The sequence below is a fragment of the Bemisia tabaci genome, chromosome 7, assembly GCF_918797505.1.
Source record: "Bemisia tabaci chromosome 7, PGI_BMITA_v3".
NCBI lineage: Eukaryota > Metazoa > Arthropoda > Insecta > Hemiptera > Aleyrodidae > Bemisia > Bemisia tabaci.
This window is the reverse complement of record NC_092799.1, coordinates 39,361,399-39,383,118: the sequence shown is the minus strand read 5'-3', so window position 1 is coordinate 39,383,118 and position 21,720 is coordinate 39,361,399. Positions and strand designations below refer to the sequence as shown.

At 43.6% G+C, this 21,720-nt stretch overlaps 1 protein-coding gene across 1 annotated transcript in view; it reads left to right on the top strand.

Annotated features, from left to right (window-relative positions):
- Positions 1–21,720, top strand: part of Appl (amyloid-beta-like protein) — a 168,036-nt gene that overhangs the window by 127,664 nt on the left and 18,652 nt on the right. Inside the window, exon 2 of the mRNA XM_019044318.2 lies at positions 20,610–20,798. Coding sequence (XP_018899863.1) covers positions 20,610–20,798 — 189 coding nt within the window. The remainder of the gene's footprint in view (positions 1–20,609; positions 20,799–21,720) is intronic.

Genomic DNA, 21,720 nt, shown 5'->3' with positions numbered 1-21,720 from the left:
ATTCCGAATTTTGTCCGACCTCTCCTATTGACTCGATCCACTGTGCGCTTATCCCGCCCGTGGCCAGGATTCAGGATGCCCGCCTTTTTCCTCGTTTCCTTCGCGTCAGCGTTGCCAGATTTAGCTGAAAACTCAGAACTTTCCCCATTTGACCAGTCGTAAAATTTCCAGGTTTCTCCATACGACATGGCAATCTCGCTTCGCGTTTCGTCTTATTCCTGGTTTTAGGACTCGGTTTTCATCCCCAGAGATGGGCAACTAGGCCACTCTTTCGGAATTGGTCCCTTTTTGTTTTTGACACAGGGTGATTATTGAAATTGTTAGACGAAGCGATGCACTGTGAAGACGAAGGGAAAATGCAGTGATCCTACTGGTTGAAACGGGTGGTTGCTATACATGAAAAGAAAAATGAGGGAGTAACTTTACGGTCACTCGTTAGTTACCGTTAGTTTATTAATTACCTCCTTCATCCATTGCAACCGCCTGCTTTTACCCATTGGATCGTTCGTTTTTCTTTGTCTTCTTTTTCTATAGCTTTGTCTATCAAATCCAATAATGAATAATCATCCCACGCGGGCCACACCGAGAAAGGCTCTTCAGTTAAATCATGAACTGAGCTAGGCAGAAAAACAAGTTCCATCTTCGAGGAAAAACATAGGGTTAGGAATGGTTTCGGGCCTGACTAGCCGCACACTGTTTCCTGTTGGAATTTGAAGGTTCAGAAAAAATATTTTTAGTGTGGATATTGAAATTCAACTTTTTCTCTAACGGTGTACACGTCACAGGCAATATTAGCAATCGCCGGCTAATTGCAATCTATTTGTGTTGAAACATTAATATAACGACTTAGTAGCCCTAACTGTTCGGATTAAATGGAGCCAGCTGATATGGCAGTACTCAGTACTGCTGAGAGCTGCAGTCTGTGCGGATGGACCCTAAAGTTGTAGGGCTAAGCACTACAGCGACATCAGCTGGCTCCATGATCTAAACAGTCAGGGCTCAGCACTAAGTCGTTTTTTCCGCGAAGAAGAGATAAAATAATTCAGAAATAAAAAAACAGAATAGAAAGTACTGATTATCATGCTTGAAATTCAAACTGACGTTTTTTTCCTCTTGAGCACATGGCACTAGCTTGCACGCTCTGCTGAAATCAGCGACCTGAGTTGGGTTTGGTTGGGTCACGCAACTAAACTAACTCACCGGGAAAGCGTGAAGTATCAGCGGGGTTGAAGGCGCTCTAAGCCGAGGTCGTGTTTATGAAGTACTTTACCACTGAAACCTTTACAATGTCGATGCCAATTTTTGCACTTTGAAGAGTTGACACGCGTGCCGCTTTCAAATTGCTTGCTAAGTTCGGTGGCCCATATAAATCGAATCAAGTTCGGTTGTTTGAAACGTAGTTCTTTTTGCCGCGCAAGCCGTGCCTCCTTGGGAGTAGTAAGTCGTCAATACTGTTTTTCCTCAATTTGAATTAATTATGTAACGTCAATTTTAGGTCAGGGAGATTGCTTCGATGAAATATCGATTGTTTCACGGAAAATTAGATGGACGAAACCTCGCTTTACCAACTTCCGAGAATTACCTCTGCCTTCCGGGCGTTAATTCGGATGTCTTGGAACACTGGATTGACTGTAATATTGAATACAGAGTGATCCAAAAAGTCTTACGCCACCTTCAGCAACCTGTAGAGTCTTTGCCTATTTTCAGGATGGTGCGCTTAAAACTCTTTGAGGAGGGGGGGGGGGGGTTGTCTCAAAGTCGTTTCCCTTGACTTAGGAGTAGTAGGACCATTCATTAAATTCCGTAAATTCCTAAATTCCACTAAGTTCCTATCAGTGGCGTGGCGTGCTTTGCGATAAATCGATTGATTTGCCATTTAAACCTATGGAAAAGGATCTATAAATTGGGTATTTGGAACGAACACCTTAATAATCGATTCTTTATCATAGCTTCAAATGGAAAAATAATGATAATCATCAATGATTCACGCCTCACCACTGGTCTTTAATTCTTTATATGAATTGGTTCAAAAGTTACAGGAGTGGTTCTTAGTGCTGGCGGTGCGGGAATTTGAGTTAACTCTGAACAAGAGGAAAGAGTGAAAAATCAAATGTGAGGAAATTCGAGGAAAATTGTATCGATCCAACTGAATTTGGCCGATGAGATTTTTAACAAGAACCTGGGTTTGAACGAGAGTGATGGTTAACTTAAACCGCCCGTTTGAAGCATGAAAGTTAATTTAATCTACCCTCCCATTTTACCGGGAAACGTTCACTTTCGAACGGGAAAGGTCAGTTTGGATCGTTTGAAAACAACAATTTCCCGGAAAAATAGTACGCTTCCACTGCCGTGCTAAGGAAGAACGCCGTATGAACATTTGAGAGTTGCCGAATTTCCTTCCTAAAATGTTTATTTTTAAGGAAAGTTTTTAATATTTTTCCTTTAAATTTTCAGAATCTTCAGGTGAAATTGCGAACAAAATTTCCTGAAAAATTGGGAGGAAAATTTTCATAAGTCTACCAGGAAATTCGCGTTGTATCAAAGGAAATTTGGCAACGCCTGAAGGTTCATACGGCTTTTTTCCTTAGCACGGCAGTCTACCCCGCAATCTGACTTCAAGGGCTTTAGTACGTTGGTCATAACTAGTGTGAAAATTTCTTCCCCATTCACCGTTATTAACGGAGGGATAAATTTCTCAAAGCACCCTCCAGACTATTTATCGTAATCCGTGCAAAAGCGCCATTAATTAACGGTCAGCTACGCTTTCCCGGTATAAAGTATGTGCTAAAGGTCGCTGATTTTCATCGTAGCAGCCCCTGCCTGCAGTGAATCGATGCCAAAGCGCCTGCCGTGTTGCCGAGTCACTCTTAAAATCACCTCATTTTCCGTTTTGGAAGTATTAATCCAGCCGCACTGTCCGGCAACTGCAAGTGCACGCGGTTGCCAAATCATTCGAAATCTGTAGAATCGTTACTCGTGTAAACGAGCTATTTCTCGGACAATCTGTCAACAGAGCACCATGCAAATTTCCCTCTAACTACGTGTCGCACCGGCAGCAATTTGCCTTTGAGCCGCGGGCGCCGTGTCGGAGTCGTCGTGGATTCGCGAAAAATTCCCGCCAGTGGCGTAACCTGCTTTCGATATATCGATTAATCATGCCCTTTAAACCTATGGGAAACGATCGATAGATAGGATGTTCGCAACGAACTTCGTAATAATCGATTTTTACCACAGCTTCAAATGGGGAAATATCGAGAGTCGATCGTTCGTTCACACCTCGCTACTATTTCGCGCCGGTTTCACGAGTTAATTAAGGTTTGATTTTTTCGCGGGATTGCAACCGGGCTGCGGGGGAGGCCGGGGGGGGGGGGGGGCGAGCTCCAGTTTTCGCGGGGACAGATTGATTAAATCTACCTCTTGTCGTCGTCGCCACTCTAGCTCAGTTTCCCCGCCCGAATCAAAGGCAATCACGCCGAAACGAACTAGATAGCGCGGAAGATGCCTCGGAAAAACCTCGCTCCCCCGGAGTAAAGGCGTATCCGGATTCTCTCGTGAGCCCCGGGAAACATTGAGTTTTACGGAGAGCAGGGCTCATGTGGAAATCGAGGTACGCCCTCGCGGCATCGGAGCGACGAAAAGAGATCGAATTGCAGTTGATAATGTGCGACCCATTTTCGAGTTTCTTCGCCGGGGCCGAAGCTCGCGATCCAAGATTCCACGGTCGCCTCTGCTGCTGCTCTAAGGGATTTGGAACGCCCCCAGTAACAGGAAATTTGTAAAAATCTCGTTTAAAGTCAGGGCCAGGGAAACGGTGACTCTACACTGGAAAAAAAACACATTGGATCTAGAGTCCAGACTCTTAAAAACATCGACAAGAAAGAGTACTCATGATTCAATCAGAATCTAGCTTAAATCAAGAACCAAGCCCCTCAATTTAAGCGGATTTCGTTTTGATTCAAGCAAAAATCCGATTGAATCAAGAGTATTTTTTCTTCTCAATGTTTTCAAGAGTCTGGGCTCTAGATCCAATGTGTTTTTTTTCCCAGTGTATCTCGTATTTTTCATTTTTTATTAGGGGCGGGGGGGCTGCTATTTCGCTGATTTTCACTTCGAAATCGCTGCGTGAGAAAATTTGTTCTTTAAAATCACTGTATTTGTGTGTCGATGTATTTGTATGATGAAGAAACAATCCGTCGTTTTCCTGTCGAAGGAACGTAACTCCATTCCAAGGTTGCAAAATTGACTTAAAAAAAAATCGATTTTTTCAAGATTGCACCCCTACAATTTTTGTTCAAATTTGTTCTGATGTTTGCATGAGTTTAAATGATATTCAGTGAAATTTTCAGTTAATTCAGGTCGTTTCGTGTGTTTTTTGCAATTTTGACGTGAAAAAATGAGGTTTTGACACAACTCTTGCCTCAAGTAAGATTTTTATTTCGACTGCATTCAACCGAAAGGGGCCACGGCGCAATTTGAAGAAAAACGATTCAGGAGTATTTTTTAACCGAAAATTAGCCACTTATTTTCTTCTGGCCCGAATTCTTGGTGAAAGCTTTTGAATGCAGAATTGCATGTAGGCTCATCGGGCTGATCGTTGAAACTGATAGACAAAGTGATGGATGAAGAAGACAAAAAGGATATGGAGGGTTCCTATTGGTATGAGCGGTTGGTTACAATGAACGAAGGAGGTAGTTAATAAACAAACTAACGGCAAACCATGGGAGACCCTATAGTCAGTCCATCATTTTCTCTCTTAGCTATAAGAACCATACTCATTTCAACCATTAGGATTGCTCTGCACCCCTTACGTCTTCTTTGTCAATCGCTTTGGCTATCAATTTCAACAAAGAGATTTGTAATTACATTGGAAAAAAAAACACATTGGATCTAGAGTCCAGACTCTTGAAAACATTGACAAGAAAAAATACTCTTGATTCAATCGGATTTTTGCTTGAATCAAAACGAAATCCGCTTAAATTAAGAGGCTTGGTTCTTGATTTAAGCTAGATTCTGATTGAATCAAGAGTACGTTTTCTTGTCGATGTTTTTAAGAGTCTGGACTCTAGTTCCAATGTGTTTTCTTCCAGTGGAAAAAAAAAAAAAAAAAAAAAAAAAAAAAAAAAAAAAAAACTGTTGCGGGTCGGGAGATTGGAGAGGGGTTCATCTCGCGTATCACAGGTTGCATTGACTCAAATTGAAGGAGATTTTCTCAGTTGTTTCAAGTATGAGTCCTCTGCGTTTTCTTCCTCTAGGATAATTGACTCTGATCGTGTATCTCAGGTTGCAGTGACTCAAATTGAAGGAGCTTTTCTCAGTTTTTTTCAAGCATTCGTCCTCTGCGATTGCTTCCTCTAGAATAATTGACTATCTATCATGCATTTAAACCTGCGGCTTTGAGAATAACCCTCGGTAGCGTTGCTTTCAATCATCCATTCACACCGTCGCTCTCGACCCCGCACCCCCCGCCCCTCGCCCGAAACCGACGCGACGGTGGTTGAACCGATTCTTCGTCAAAGTGAGCAAGAGGAATCCGCGCCGTTTTCAATTACGTCACTTTCAATAAATCGTCGCTCCTCTGACGTAAGAGCGTATCTCAATTTTAACATGACCCCCAGAATGCATGGAGTTATTCGGAAAACGGGCTCACGTTGAAATCTAGATACGCTCTTACGTCGGAGGAGCGACGAAATATCCCCGAGTGGAGCTCACCCCGCGTTGCGAGATTGGATGACGCACCTCCTCGCCTGGAAACCCGCCGTCTTAATTCAATTCAATCGAGTCCGCGCCGCGAAAGGAAAGTTCGCACCAACTTTATCCAAGTTGAAGCGGTCAGCTACGCGTGGGAACTTCGAAGGCCGAATCCTAACCATCGCCAGAGAATAAGATCTGTCCGGACGTTTAAGCACTGGAAGAAAATTCCGGTCGAGGAAGCCGTACTAACGGGCCAGACGTATACCGTCCACGTTCCGGGCTCAGAGGCCGAAAGTTCCGGGTTTAGCACCCGAAGAAATCAAAGCTGCGGCTCCAGCACCCCGAACTTTTGGCCTCTGAGCCCGTAACGGACGGGTATTCATAGTCGCAGGGTGCCCACTCCCCGGAATATCCGGAAACGGTACTAATTCGTTGAGGGCGATCCAAGAGGACCTATATAGGGCGAGTACGGACATAACGGTAAAGAGGGTCATGGAGCCTCGTAAAGGCAGCCAACCTACGAATTCAAATTACAGGGTGTCTAGCATCAGGATTTTTCCGTTTTCCCAATTCTATGAGGATTTTAGGTCAATCAGGATTTAATCCCGATTTCATCAGGAGTTGAGGAAATATCGGTCGTAAAATCAGGATTTGAGAAAAGTCGGCCGTCCGATCGAATTTTTTATCGAGCTATTTTTGTGAAGTTAAAGTTTCTCCGCCAATAATCAGGATTTGATCAGAATTTATTATCCAGACTGATTCATCATTACAATTGTTACGACCCGTCGTTCGTAAAGCACGTATTTGACTCCGTTTTACTCATCTTTGCGGAAAACAGGTCAGAGACAAGTCCTACTCGGCCTTTATCCCTGAAAATCTGAAAATCCTGGAGCATGGATGTGTACCAACCGTGTGCGGTGTCTAGCTTCTAAGGTCAAAGTGAACCCAACCTAGACAGGGCTTCAGCTCTTGATAAAAAAAAAAGAAAAAGAAAAGAATAGGAATAGGAATAAAAATTTCGAAATTTGACTCATATTTTTCTAAATTTCAAAATTCAGCTTTTACTGTCTCTATGCGTTTCATGGCATACTGACTGAATTCATCGCAGAAGTTTTAAAAAATCCCATCAAATTTCTCCAAATTTAATTTTATGTATTTTAGTGAAGTTTAATTTTAGAGAGCTCATGCAATTTTGCATCTCTGGTTGTACCCCGGGTGCGGAGTTTATTAATTAGCATTCGGCCCTGGGTCCGGGATCCGGGGTCCGTCAATCGCGAAACGCACTCAGCTGTGATGCATTTTTTCTTCCCATTCCGGCCAAGCCCCCTGCCCCCCCCCCATCCCCCATCGCAACCCCTCATCCCGATCGCTTTGTGGGTCCGGCGAGGAACTGATTAAAAACTGCCGGAAGCGCATTCGGTGTGCAGTCCATGCACTTCACAAAAGGTCGGCTGCGTCCGCGTTTATTGAATTTCAGCGTGGGTTTGCGGGAAGCACGGCTGCCGGATTTTGCTGAGAATCGGCGTGGTTTCCGCGTAAAACATGCCGAGTTTTCAGCACGATTTGGAAACCGTGGCGGAAAGCGCGTGCGGCGCCGCGGGCTTCGGCGCGAATTTTCGAGTAATGCGGGAGGTTTCGCGAAGGTTTCGAAGGGGTTCTCGAAGTTTCGGCAGCGTTGGTTGACCATCGGTAACTGGGACTTGGACTGTCGCATCTCGGGGAGAGAGGTCAGTTTTGCAATCATCGGTGTTGAACAGTGATTATCAATTTTGTTGTTCCTCGCCGAGCACTGTTTGTTGTACCGAGCGGCGTCGTCTGTTACAACCTGTTGAGCTGCTACTCAACCTTCGGGACGATTTGTTGTCCCCCGTTTTCTTTGCTTGTATGTTAACAGCAGCATGTTATATATTACAACTTTTATTGGGGAAGAAGGTTTTTTTGCTCTCATGGGCGGAAACAGAGGTGCAGGTGACATCAGGGTTGCAATTTTTCATGAAAAATAAAATCTTGAAATGTGAAGGATTTTACGAAATTTCAGGAAAATATCAAAGATATTGGAAAATGTTTTTCGAAATTAAATGCAAAATTAAGTGAAAGGCAAACAAGGTTTGTTGTTGGTGCTTTTAGTGCGTGTTGTATATCCAGCCCCTGAAAATGTGTTCCATATGTATATTTCACAATTTTGTGGAATTTCATGATATTTTGCACGGAAATATTCAATCTTTCATATCTTGCATTTCACGTGCGCAGCCCTGGGTGACGTACGTTAGAGACAACCCGGAAAAGTCGGGAAATTTTAGAAAACCTCACGGAAAGTCAAGAAATTTTAGTGGCAAGTCAGGGAATATATATAGGGAAAGAGTAGACCTGTCAAAATATGAAGCTTCTAGGGCCCAGAAGGGCAGCCAACACATAAACTGCCATTGCCAATCTTCAGATTCAAATATCGAACCAAAATGGCCCAGAGTGTTCATAAATGAGCATTCTTTCGCAAAAATGAGTAAATTTATGCTCAAAATATATTAATGAAAGAGTCAAATACGTGCTTTGCAAATGCCGGGTCTTAACAAATGTAATCATGAATCACTCTAAATAATTTGAATTCATAGGTTTGCTGCCCTCTTGGAGCCCATAAGCTCCATGATCTAACGTCAAAATTACCGACGTATCCGTACTCTCCCTATGTAGGCATTCTAAAGGGACTTAAAAATATTATCATTTTTCAATGGTAAAAAATTAAAACTTTACAATACTGTACACTGGAAAAAAAGCACATTGGATCTAGAGTCCAGACTCTTAAAAACATCGACAAGAAAAAGTACTCTTGATTCAATCAGAATCTAGCTTAAATCAAGAACCAAGCCTCTTAATCAAAGCGGATTTCGTTTTGATTCAAGCAAAAATCCGGTTGAATCAAAAGTGTATTTTTCTTGTCAATGTTTTCAACAGTCTGAACTCTAGATCCAATTTGTTTTTTTTCCAGTGATTAGCATTTTTCAATGGTAAAAAGTGTAAACTATACAGTATTGTATCGGTAAAACGAGCTCTGACCGCAATCTAAAACTTTCACTGGTGGATTGTCTCATCATAAGGTCTCGTTTAAGCTATTTTTGAAGATAATCCCCGAGATCCACCGAAGAGGGGCACTTTTTTGACAGGCCATTTTGACCTCGGCACGTCGCTCTCGGGAGGCCGCACCCTTTGACTCGGTTTTTCCGAGCCGGAGTCATGACTCACCGGGCTTTTCCGGGGGTTCGGACGCATGTGTGGCTCGGGGGTTGAATGTCAATCGATCCACCCCCCCGCCGCCCCGATCTGCTTAGCGCCGCAGTCACGAAGCTTAATCTCGTTTCATCGGGGGAAATATTTCTCATTCACTCCGGAGGGACGGGCGCGGGGGGGAGGGGGGGCTTTCATTTTTACCCCTCCCCGCCGCGGACGGGGGAGGTGTCGCGCGAAAATTATGCTCGTAGTGAAAGTTGTCTCTTAGGAGACACCTCTTTGCGTGAGAGCCGCCGCCGAACCTCCCCCGCACGCCCGGGCCGACATCCGTAATGAAGGCTCTCGAATATCGAGTTGTAATTTTTCCGTTTCATTCAGTTCGTATCGAGGGGATCGGGGGGGGGGGGGGGGGGCTGGCTCCCCGCGAGTCAATGCCCCGGGATTTCCTTAATGGGATTCGGAAGAGGTTCTAACCGCGAGGCTGCTCCCCAGGGATGCATCGCTGCGCTGTGTCGTCGTGGCGTTCATTTCTTGGTTCGGTTGAAAGGCGACCGTGATTCAACTACAATCATGGAGTGTTTTTCATGTTTTTTCGTAAGTAATGGGCAAAAAGTGTCAGGCTTTTCCCCCTTTTTTCATAATTTTAGCTGTGAATCATAATTCTTCGACTGTGCCTTCGTGAGTCTTTTCGAGGTTGCTCTAAAAGGGTGGCTACAGTCAGTAAAAACCGAAAAACAGGAAAATATCAAGATATTCGATGTTTTCAGGAAAAATCAGGAAAACATCTGGAGAATCTGTCATGGATCAGGATATTCTAAGTGCTTCAAGCATTTTTCGGACGTTTGGTTCAATTCGTTTAATATTTTGATTTTTTAAAGCAAACACGTGTCGATTTATTCGCGCGGAAAATCAAGAAGTCTCGTATAAAATATCAGGAAAGCCCAGGAAAATATCGGAAAAATCCAAAATTAAATTTTAGTAGACACCCTGTCCGTTGAATTTTTCCGTCGTATTCTGCTTTCAAACTCTCCTATAGAAATTATCAGAATCACACAATCATACATAGGTGTGACTTATATTTATAGAGAAAAACTATCGCAATCCCTTGGAAGGGTCTATCTCCAAGCTGATACTGTCAAAGTTTACTCAAGATTCGTAAAAATCGCCCTTTGTATGATGCTGTGTCAAGAGCATCTTAAACCTCCTTTAATCACTGTGTAAACCGTATAGGGGTGGCGGTATATTGGAGAAGGCGCCTTTTAAGAAATGAGTATTAATACGGCCCTATAATTCCCCCTTTTTTTCTCTCTTTTTTTCTTCTTTTTTTATGGCATCATGCTGATGCAAGGTATGCCAGAAGCGCATAGTAAGAAAATGGCGCTCGCAGGAGTTGTAAAATGTTGACGTGCGGTGTAACCGGCAAAATGGCCAAACCTTGCTGAATTTACTTCGTTGACAACCGTTTTCTTAGTGCAGCTCATTTCCCCCGAAGAGGATGTGTGTTTACATCACCCGCATGAATATATAGCATTATTATTATTCTATGTCTATGCGTGTTTACGGTAAAACAGAACGCGACCTTTTTCAGCAGTAGACTGGTTCATTGGTGGACTTGATGCAAAGGCAATATTTTGCTAGAAAATATGGGTTCGTTGTGCGCGGAGAGAAAAAGGTGGAGAATGTTTAGATAGAAGCAGAAGGAGACAGAAACGGATGTCGCAGGAATCTAGAAAATTGTGACAAGTTTACTCTCCTCGGGAAGTCTTTTTACCGTCCTCTCATTACTTTTAATCAATCGAACTGCGAACTTGATCCGTCTAGGATTTGTATTATTCTGTTTGCTATCGAACCCGGTCCATCTTTCTGCCTCCCCTCCTCCCTTCTCTCATTCCTCCTTTTGGACACCCGATCAATCCCAAGGCATCCCTTCGGTGTATATTTGCTCTCAATTCAGTGCCGCCTCCACCCCCTCGTTTCGCCTCTTCGCATCGTTGTCCAATCATACCCCCCCCCCCCCCTCATTTTAGATCGTCGGTTCCTATGAGAAACGCGGCATTACTTCCCAACCACTCTGGAGTGACATTGTCAAACCGTTCGAAAATTCGTTTGATGTGTCTACTGCGTGCAAGAGGTACACTCTGCCGTGCTAAGGGAAAACGCCGTATGAACCTTCAGGCGTTGCCAAATGAAACGCCTTCACTTTTTCTTGTATGCAACGCGGACATCCGTCGAACACGAATAATTGCATCATTAAGGCGTTTTACCTCTACTAACAGTAAGTTCATCCACATAGCTGCATCTTTCGCGTGCATGCGCAATAGATTACGAATCGCCTTCAGTTTTTCGTGTATGCAACGAGGACATCCGTCGAACACGAATAGTTGCATCAAGGCGTTTTACGTCTACTAAGTCTATTCTCATCGTTGCATCTCTCGCATGGTAGCGTGTTAGATTACGAAACGCCTTCACTTTTTCGTGTATGCAACGAGGACATCCGTCGAACACGAATAATTGCATCATTAAGGCGTTTTACTTCTACTAACAGTAAGTCTATCCACATAGCTGCATCTCTCGCGTGCATGCGCAATAGATCACGAAATGCCTTCAGTTTTTCGTGTATGCAACGAGGACATCCGTCGAACACGAATAGTTGCATGGAGGCGTTTTACATCTGCTAAGTCTATTCTCATCGCTGCATCTCTCGCGCGCAAGCGTGTTAGGTTACGAAACGCCTTCAGTTTTTCGTGTATGCAACGCGGACATCCGTCGAACACGAATAATTGCATCATTAAGGCGTTTTACCTCTACTAACAGTAAGTTCATCCACATAGCTGCATCTTTCGCGTGCATGCGCAATAGATTACGAATCGCCTTCAGTTTTTCGTGTATGCAACGAGGACATCCGTCGAACACGAATAGTTGCATCAAGGCGTTTTACGTCTACTAAGTCTATTCTCATCGCTGCATCTCTCGCATGCAAGCGTGTTAGATTACGAAACGCCTTCAGTTTTTCGTGTATGCAACGAGGACATCCGTCGAACACGAATAATTGCATCAAGGCGTTTTACATCTACTAAGTCTATTCTCATAGCTGCATCTCTCGCGTGCAGCGTGTTAGATTACGAATCGCCTTCAGTTTTTCGTGTATGCAACGAGGACATCCGTCGAACACGAATAGTTGCATCAAGGCGTTTTACGTCTACTAAGTCTATTCTCATCGTTGCATCTCTCGCATGGTAGCGTGTTAGATTACGAAACGCCTTCACTTTTTCGTGTATGCAACGAAGACATCCGTCGAACACGAATAGTTGCATCAAGGCGTTTTACGTCTACTAAGTCTATTCTCATAGCTGCATCTCTTGCATACAACGCAACAGCCTATTTGTATCTATCCGTGACGGGATTTTCATGCAATGCGGCAAGCGGGCGTGTCTTTGGTTTTTTAGTGACGTCATCGTTGGTCGTGTCCACAAATCCCGGTGACTGTTTGCCCTCCGCGTCCGCGAGCAAATATTTTCCCGCCGATGACGCTTCTCGTCGGCGAGTTTTCATATTTTTCCGTCCATCCGGTGCATCGATTTCCGAGAGCCACGGCTGTTTGCTCCGACCGTAATTGCTCGCTCCTGATTGAATTGTGGAATGACTTCGCGGCGGTTTTTCGCTAATGAAGAGTCGTAAATTAAGCGGGGCTGCGTGGCGTTTTGCCTACAACGAGGGCGCGCTGCCCTCGTAAGTAGGTCAAATGCCGGACAAAGTCTCCCCGAAGTCATCGAGTTGAAAATCGTAATTTGCAGTCGGGTGATCCAGCAGTCACTACGTCATCCGACTTTTTCGATGCGATTCGATTCGATTCGATGGCTCCGATTTGAACATAACGTCAATTTCGAATCCTCGTGTTTTATTGGACCGCACTTGTTTTTTGCGCCGCATCATAAAAGCTGGAAAAATCAAAAGAGCCAATCGGACACTTATTCTTTAAAATTTAAAAAAATCGATTAATCGAGCTACAGTAGCTACTAATTCCTTCTACAGGTAGACTGATACTAACCAGTGGCCTGGCGAGCTTTGCGATATACCGATTGATTTGCCATTCAAACCTTTGGGAAAGGATCGACAGATAGGGTGTTCGTAGCGAGCACCTTAATAATCAATTCTTTACCATAGCCTCAAATGGAGAAATATCGATAATCGATCATTCACGCCACGCCACTGATTCTAACTTCCCGCGACTCTAGTTCTAGGTATAGGACAGGATGTAGGTCACTTATTAGGCATCGATGCGCGACTATTACGAGCAGTAAGAAAGGTTTTGTTATCGTTTGATACAAGTTAATTGCAAAAACCGAAAACTGCGATTTGTAAAACTAAATCCAAACCTGGATCGCTCCATTGGAAGGGATTCAGTTTATGCCTTAATCTCTGACAATGCTGTTATTCAAAGCAAAGTAGCCGCAACTTCATTCTAGAATTGTAAATTTTTTTCTGTGATAAAATGCTCTGTTACTGAGAAACCAACGAATATTCATCCTACATCCTCTGTATTTTCAGAACATTGATGGTATAAGTATACCATTGAACATTTAAGCCGAAAAAAATAAGCTTGATTGCGATCAGGATTTCTTGCATTAGAGCGTCACGAATGAAGAAAAAAAGTGCAAAATTTTGAATGGACGACGGCGTTTCTGGTTGGAACGGCAGATTGCCTCGATAGGGATTAAGTCAATGAATATCGATTAGTCGACATCCGCTGTGAAGTAGGTTGTAGGTTAGAATCAGTTCATCAGTCCGTCGAGATTGTTTTTCTGCGGTCATCGATGATAATTATTTTACGGCGCTCTCAGCCTCGTTATACTTTATCGAGTATCCACGGGCCACTGATAATTGAACCATTCGTTTTTGTAAAGACTTTAGCGCCAAAAATTGCCGAACCTCAGTTCCCATACTCCATAGGCGCTTCAATACGCACTGGTTACCGGCACTTGAGCCCTTTTTTAAAATGAACGGTCCAAACCCAGCACCGGGCATTCGTTCATGTAACGAGGTTGGCATTAGCTGGTGGCGAGGCGTGAATGATCGATCATCGATATTTCTCCATTTGAAACTATGGTGAAGAGTCGATTGTTAAGGTGTTGGTTGCGAATTCCCTGTTCATCGATATTTTTCCATACGTTTAAATGGCAGATCAACCGATGTATCGCAAAACCACGCCACGCCACTGGCATTAGCGCGGCGGCTAAATGAAGTCTCTTGAAAAACCGGCAGTACAGCGCGGCGCACAGTGGGTCGAGTCAATTAGAGAGGTTGGGCATGAAATTTTTGACTCAAATTGCAAATTTTATGTTTATTTCGTCACATTTTAAATTTCAAGGGGTGCTCTTGGAGGATAATTTCACGAGGAAACCAATGGAGCCACGTTTTGAACCTCCAAGTTTTGTATAAACGGAGTTATAAGCGTTCAAAGGTTCCGAATTTTGTCCGACCTCTTCTATTGACTCGATCCACTGTGCGGCGTAAGAGTCGGGAATCCACTCAGACGCTTATTACGAAAAGCGTTTTGTGGTGAGGTTGGGATAGCGGATTATGATGGAAATATGGGGAAGCTCTCTTCACTAATTTAGAGTGAAAACACGCTGGGGACCTCATATGAGTCGCTCAAGCACTGCCAGACTACTTTCATGGGAGTAAACTTTTTCCACTACATACTATCACTCTCATATAAAAATTGGCTCTCCAAGTTCCTTTTCCTGTCGACTCTTTCGTGTCCTTTTTTTAAAATTTTATTTTATTTTTTTTTATCGCGTGGGAATACACCTGAACTTTAAACAGTCCCCGTTTGTACACCTGAGAACTGTTTCAAAAAGGATGAAATTACTCACTGGATTGCATCAACTTATTTGTTTTTAGCTAACATATTGTAAGCGTAGAAGTTGCACAATATAATTGACAGTACAACGTTCGTAGTTCTCAATTACTGAATCGTCGTTTCGGAGACGAAATAACGTAATTCTATTCTCAGTCAGCAAAATTGGCTCGGATAATTCAATCCTTTGCGAAGATATGACGGTGTAGTTTCTGGCTAAAACGCTGATTTTTGCATGTAGCCAGAAGTGAAATCGGTGGTATTTTAAGTCAGAAATGCTCAACGATTTTCTGGCGGAAGTAAAATTTGGGAAAGCATTTTTTATAACGTTGAAATATAGTTAGGTCGTTCGTCCTGAAAACGACGAAATTTCGTCTGATTGAGAGAGGTTGATTTTTTATTGCTTGGAATTTCGAGTAACCGGCTTTTTCAAGATGAAAGAAGGAGAAAAACAGGATTTTAAAATTTCAAGCAGTATCAATTTTGTCTCGTTAAAATATAAGATATGAAAGACAGCTGGACCGAGTTAAACAGAAAGGAACCAAGCCATATCAGCTATTGCCAAATTTAATTGGCTAATTTAATTTTTTACATGAAAACAGTCGTGCGGATTTTCGGGCAAATTTCAGTGAATTTTCTCCGTAGCACGAAGCAAATTCCTTAAAATTTTCGAAGGGATCCGCTCGAACAAACGTTTTCTCGTAAAAAATTAAATTGCCCAGTTAATATTGGCAATAGCTGATGTGGCTTGGTTCCTTTCTGTTGAACGCGGTCCAATTTTAAAACGTCGGGTTATGCAGATAGCTTCGTGTCGCGGAAACCCCCTCCCCAATTGTTTTATTTCTGCTAAAACAAACAGAAGCAACTAATATTTTAAGTCGCAACGGATGTACCTGATCATGTATTCCATCCGCACGCGTGAACCCAGCGATTGATGGCATCGGCTTCACAACACTTCGCTTCTCTAACAAAAAGACTTATCTTAATTTCCACCCGAGCCCTCTACTCCACACAACTCCATGCTTTGCGGGCCTCATGCGGGAATATGGACACGCCCTTACGTCAAGTGAGCCCCGATCTGAGTGCAGGTTTTGCGTGCAGAGTGTATCAAAATCACAGTCACGAAAAACACGACCGAAAGCTACGCCATGCGTCGAATGTGAGTTTTTTCCCCGCCCCCGACATTCGCGCTCCAGTGGCGAATCGTGAATCGATATTTCCCCATTTGAAGCTATGGTAAAGAATCGATTTTCAAGGTGTTCGCGGCGAATACCCTGTTTATCGATCCTTTTCCATAGGTTTAAATGTCAGATCGATCGATATATCGCACGCTCCGCACTCGCAAGCGACCAAAACTCGCGAATTTCGTATTTTTATCGCGTTGAAATTCGAGTTTTCCGGCCACGGTTCGACAAGCCTGTCTCCTCGTGCGACAGTGGAACTTCCAAGACTCGGCGGAATAATTTATGGCGTTTGAGGGGGTGGATCGCGGGCAAATGCTACTTACCCAAAAGTGGTGATCGGTCCCGCTTGGAGTCGTTTTTTGGGAGGAGGAGGTCCGCATTGCACAACTGTACGAGTTGCCAGGTTGCCCAGCGTAGAGTCCGCGAGAATACGAAGCATGCAAGACAATTTGAATCCATTTCTGATTGGTTCCCGTATTTTAGGCCTTCACAGTGTCACAAACGGGAATAAAGATTACATTTTCACCGATTGCAAAGATTATAATCTGGAATGGACCAGAGAATTACGGGTTCGGCAAGGAACAAACGGAATGAGAGAAGGAACGGAGAGAGGAATTTGAGAATGGGCCGATCAAAGATTACAAAAAACCAACAAAAACGTTCAATTTCTGTAATCTTTATTCCCGTTTGTGACTCCATGAGGGGTGTTGTCTTAACTCTCAGTATAAAGGGACTCTAGCCCAGCGTATACTCTTCGAAGAATACGAAGCTATGCAGAAAAATACGGAAATCGGCCGGAACAAATAATGCGGCATCCCTGAATTCGGTTCTAACCATTGGTAGCGAGCAACTTTACGGATACCACTATTTTAACGTTGCTGTACGCAATTGGTATCACGCGTAGAATGAAGGCGTGCCTTCTTGAAAGCATCGTCTAGCAGTTCGGCATCGCTAAATTCAGTTCTGACCATTACCAGCGAGCAACTTTACGGATACCACTATTTTAACGTTGCTGTACGCAATCGGTATCGCGCGTAGAAAGAAGGCGTGCCCTCTTGAAAGCATTGTCTAGTGCGGAATCCCCATACTCTTTGGCCGTAATAATAAATAAAAAATATACGGTCTTGTCTCCGCGGGGCGTTTTTATGGGCTTTATCCTTTGAATATCAAGAATGAAGCCTCTGGGATTTTTCCCAATTACCGCCCTCTTGTGACGGGGCTCTCACGTTCGTACGACAAGTTTGTGCGGGAAGATAAGTCAGTAAAAGTCGAGTATTTGACCGGGATTAAGATAATTATTGAACGCAATTAAAAAAGTCCGGAATTTTTTCATTCCTCATCATTTTTGTCGCAACTAGAACGAGAAATTCAAATTTCTGAAATTTTTCGAATTTCATCAATTGGGGGATTCTTCGGAATGTGCTGAAAAAGCACTGTAAAAGCACTGATTTTCGGCCAACGTGTTTTAGTAGACACCCTGGTTTTGAACCAATCGATATCGATACAATCTCACCCGTTCGATGTATCGAATACGATCTATTAACATGAGAATAAACCCCACACGAGCAAAAGTTCATTCCAGCGCGAGAAAGGGGTCGGAAGAAGGAGCAACAGTATCTTGTTCCGAGAGAAAACCTGTTAACTTCTCTCAGCCGCCGGTACAAGCACTTAACCATTCTTCAAGGTGAGCTCTAGCGGCCGTATAACTCCACGCTTTCCAGGGGCTACGCGAATCCGAGCTTACGCCCTTACTCCTCGACGTTCCCGTTGCTCCCTGACAGCCCGCAGTCATAGCACTGTCTTTTCCTCAAGATTTCGCCCTCATCATAACTGTCTCCTTCCCTCCCGCCCCTCCCCTCTCCCCCTACCTCTCGGCCCGGATCTGTCCCTGTAATTAATGTAATGAGGAAGCAAAGGGAACTTCCGGGGGGGGGGGGGGTTGTTTGTGATGGTGAAATGAATACCAACGAGCTTCCTACGCCCGGAAAATTCGTTTCCCCGGGAAAACTCACTCGTGTTAATCTGCCCACCGGCCTGTTCGGCATACAGGGTGATCGAAAAGTCCTATCTACCCGGCACCACCATCCTTCAGGGTGCCTAGCATCAGGAAAAACCGGAAAATATCAGGAATTTTGGTCGATTAGGAAATAATCAGGACACTATCAGGAAAATCGGAAAACTTGGACGTTCTATCAGGAATTTTTCTTACGCGAATCTCCGCAGCGGAGAAAGTCTTACTGCTTTTTGCCTACCGTGCCAGGAGTCGAGAAAAATCAGGAATTTTCGAAATGAAAAAATCAGGAATTTTTTATAAAATATCAGGAAAAATCAGTAAAATGTCAGGATTTTTCAAAGTTAAAAAATACTAGACACCCTGTCCTTGTACGTTTTGAACAAATTAAGATATATAGCGACCAGTGACGTGGCGTATTGTGCGATACACCGATTGAGCTGTCATTTAAACCTGTGGAAAAGGGTCGATAAACAGGGTGTACACCTTATTAATCGTCGATTCTTTGCCACAGGTTCGAGTGAGGGATCATCGGTACCTAATCGATCATTCACGCCTCGCCACAGATAGAGATTTGAAGTTTTGTGAGTGCTCTCGGACCAAAGGAAACTACCTCCGGTAGCCCCTAAAACTCCAAGGGGATCATCCTGAAAAAGGGCAAGAAACCTAAGGGTTATAGAGGGGGTACGGGACTTTTTGATCACTCTGTGCAACAGTGGCGTGGCGTGCTTTGCGACATATCGATTGTCATGCCATTTAAACCTATAGAAAAGGATCGATAAACAGGATGTTCGCAGCGAACGCCTTAATAATAGATTCTTTACCATAGGTTTAAATGGCAAAACAATCGATATATCGCAATAAATTCACGCCACGCTACTGCTGTGCGAATTATTCGAGCCCCCTTCCCACGCGAAAATCGGGTGATGGGGGTACGCAGTTGATCCGGTGCTGTGCGCTAAATATTATTTCGTAGCCTCGAGCAAGTGTTTTGTAATGCGCTTTGATTTGTTTACGCTCGCGGTGGATGTATCGAATTTTGCGGGATGGAACCGTCCAACGTTGCCCGAGCTTTTCTTCTTCTTTTTTTCCTCAAGCGGCGCACAATAGATCGAGTCAATCAGAGAGGTTGGACACGAAATTTTTGAATAAAAATGCAAATGTAGATGTTAATTTCGTCTCGATTTAAATTTAAATGGGTGCTTTAAAAGAAGTAAATTTTACGAGTTACCAATGAAACCACTGTTAGGATCTCACATTTTTGTATCAACGGAGTTATAAGCGTTTAAAGTTTCCAAATTTTGTCCGACCTCTCCTATTGGTTCGATCCACGGTGCGGCGTTTGAGTTTCGGACTGTTGATCCGATACGTCGAGGATTTTTCTTCGATTTGACAAGGGAAACCTGAAAATGTCAGGGAGATATTGAATTCTGTCGTTTTCATCGTAATTTTTCTCCTTCGATTTCCCATAGGCCAAGAAGACTGTCAAGTTGTCAAAATTGCTTTGTTTAATGCTACGCAAGCAAACTGTAAATACACCGCGCTCAGCAGAAAGGAACTAAGCCACATCAGCTATTACCAAATTTAATTGGGTAATTTAATTTTTCACAAGAGGATGTGTGTGTGGGACACGCCTTTGAAAATTTTAAGGAATTAGTTTCGGACATTACAGAAAATTCACTGAAATTTGAAAAAAAAGCGCACTACCGTTTCCACGTATAATAAATTAAACTGCCCGAATTAAATGTGGCAATAGCAGATGTGGCTTGGTTTCTTTCTGTTTAGCGCGGCCCAAATCTGAAAAGTCAGGAACTTTTGATTCTTTAGGTCGATGAAAACCTGGAAAAGCCAGGGAATTTTTCTCTGCTGAGTCTGCGAAGACACCCTCCTTCCCCGTCCTCCTCTTTTCTCCCTATTCTCTTGTATTTTAACATACATACATTCAAGTCGCTTTTACAGCGCGCCCTGGCGCTCTGCGACACCTAATCGCCATTCTTGTCTATCGATCCAGAGGTCATTTTTGGTTCTCGAATGCCACCTATTCACGATTTTGCTGGACGTCCCCTCCCAGGAGGAACCCAATCTAGTACCTTCTAAGGCAATCTGTCATCTGCCATTCGTTGAACATGACCATACCAGACAAGCTGTTTGGTCATAATTTCATGCACGGTGTTCTCTGCCGTGCTAAGGAAGAACGCCGTATGGACATTCGAGAGTTGCCTAATTTCCTTCGATAAAGTGTTTATTTTTTTAGGAAAGTTTATGAATATTTTCTCTCGCATATTTCAGAACTTTTCGACGGAATTGCGAGCAAAATTATCTGAAAAATTGGAAGAAAAATATTCACAAGTTTACTAAGAGATTCGTGTTTTATCAAAGGCAATTTGGCAACGCCTAAAGGTTCATACGGCGTTTCTCCTCAGCACGGCAGTTCTGCTCGGCGTTCTAGATCTCACGCACTCTTTCGTTCCTTAATACGCGATCCCTCCTCGAGACTCCGGCTGATCCTCGCCAGAAATCCATCTCAGTTGCCTAAAGAATCTTTTCGGTACGATCTTTCATGGGTCGCACTTCACTGTTTTTCTCTTTGCAATGTATTTTTATAGCCTTCAAACTAAATATTTCTCTTTTGTCCTTGCAGGCCAAAGGCGGGAAGGATGAGTGGCCGGTGCCCCATTTCGAGCCGCAGGTAGCGATGCTCTGCGACTCGAAGAGCGATCAGGGCTACCACAACCAGTACATGACCGAGTCGGGCCACTGGGTCACCGACAAGACTCACAAAGTATCCTGCTACAAAGAGAAGCTGGACCTCCTCGAATACTGCAAGAAGGTAAGTCCTCCTCCGTCCGCCGCCGTTTCATTTACGTTCAGCTCGTTAACGCCGAACCCAATTAACTCGGAGCCCGATACGAAGCCCCTCCGCCAATGTTGCCCCTTCAACTTCGGAAGTGGGCAACCGCCATCTCCGGGATCGATAGTGATCCCCCTTCATTTCCGACGATAGGCAACCACGTCACCATGCAACCATGGACGTTTTTCGGTGGACAACGTCTCAATTTGTTGTATGTTGCCCCTTCAACCTCGGAAGTAGGCAACCACCCACTCTGGGATCGATCGTGATCCCCCTTCATTTCCGACGATAAGCAACCATGTCACCATGCAACCATGGACGATTTTCCGTGGACAACGTTTTAATTTGTTAGCCCCTCAAGACTGCTAAGTTTTTTTCTAGTTAGAAATCCGTGCTCCTCTCCGGGAGTGTCAATTTTAATTTTGACACTTATTTTCGGTGCTGGGGTGTTATCCCTGAGAAATGTTCCGATTTGATGACTGCTTTTTAAAAAACTTGTATCTACATCAAGTTTAGAAGAAAGGAGCCTAGTTTGTTGGAAAACAGGCGGTATTCTTGTTGCGGAGTTTCTTCATTATGTATCAGAATGCGTAAATTCGCACCTTGTCTAGTGGTCCATGACATAATCCATCTAGGGGATTATTAAAGAATATTAAAAAAGCCCCCCCTCCCTCAACAAGCATTAATTTATCTCGAAAGAAGAGTCTTATTGGTTTCAGGACATTTTGTCAACGATTTTTTGTCCGCGCACCTTTTTTGTCCAGTAGTTTACGCCCACACGTAAAATAAGCAACAGTGACTTGGTCCAAGCGTTATATTTTAGTCGGCATGTAAAATTATATTGACAATATGGAAATGAGAAATTGAGAAAGAAGGAGGTGTTGTAATGGTTGCTCATTTT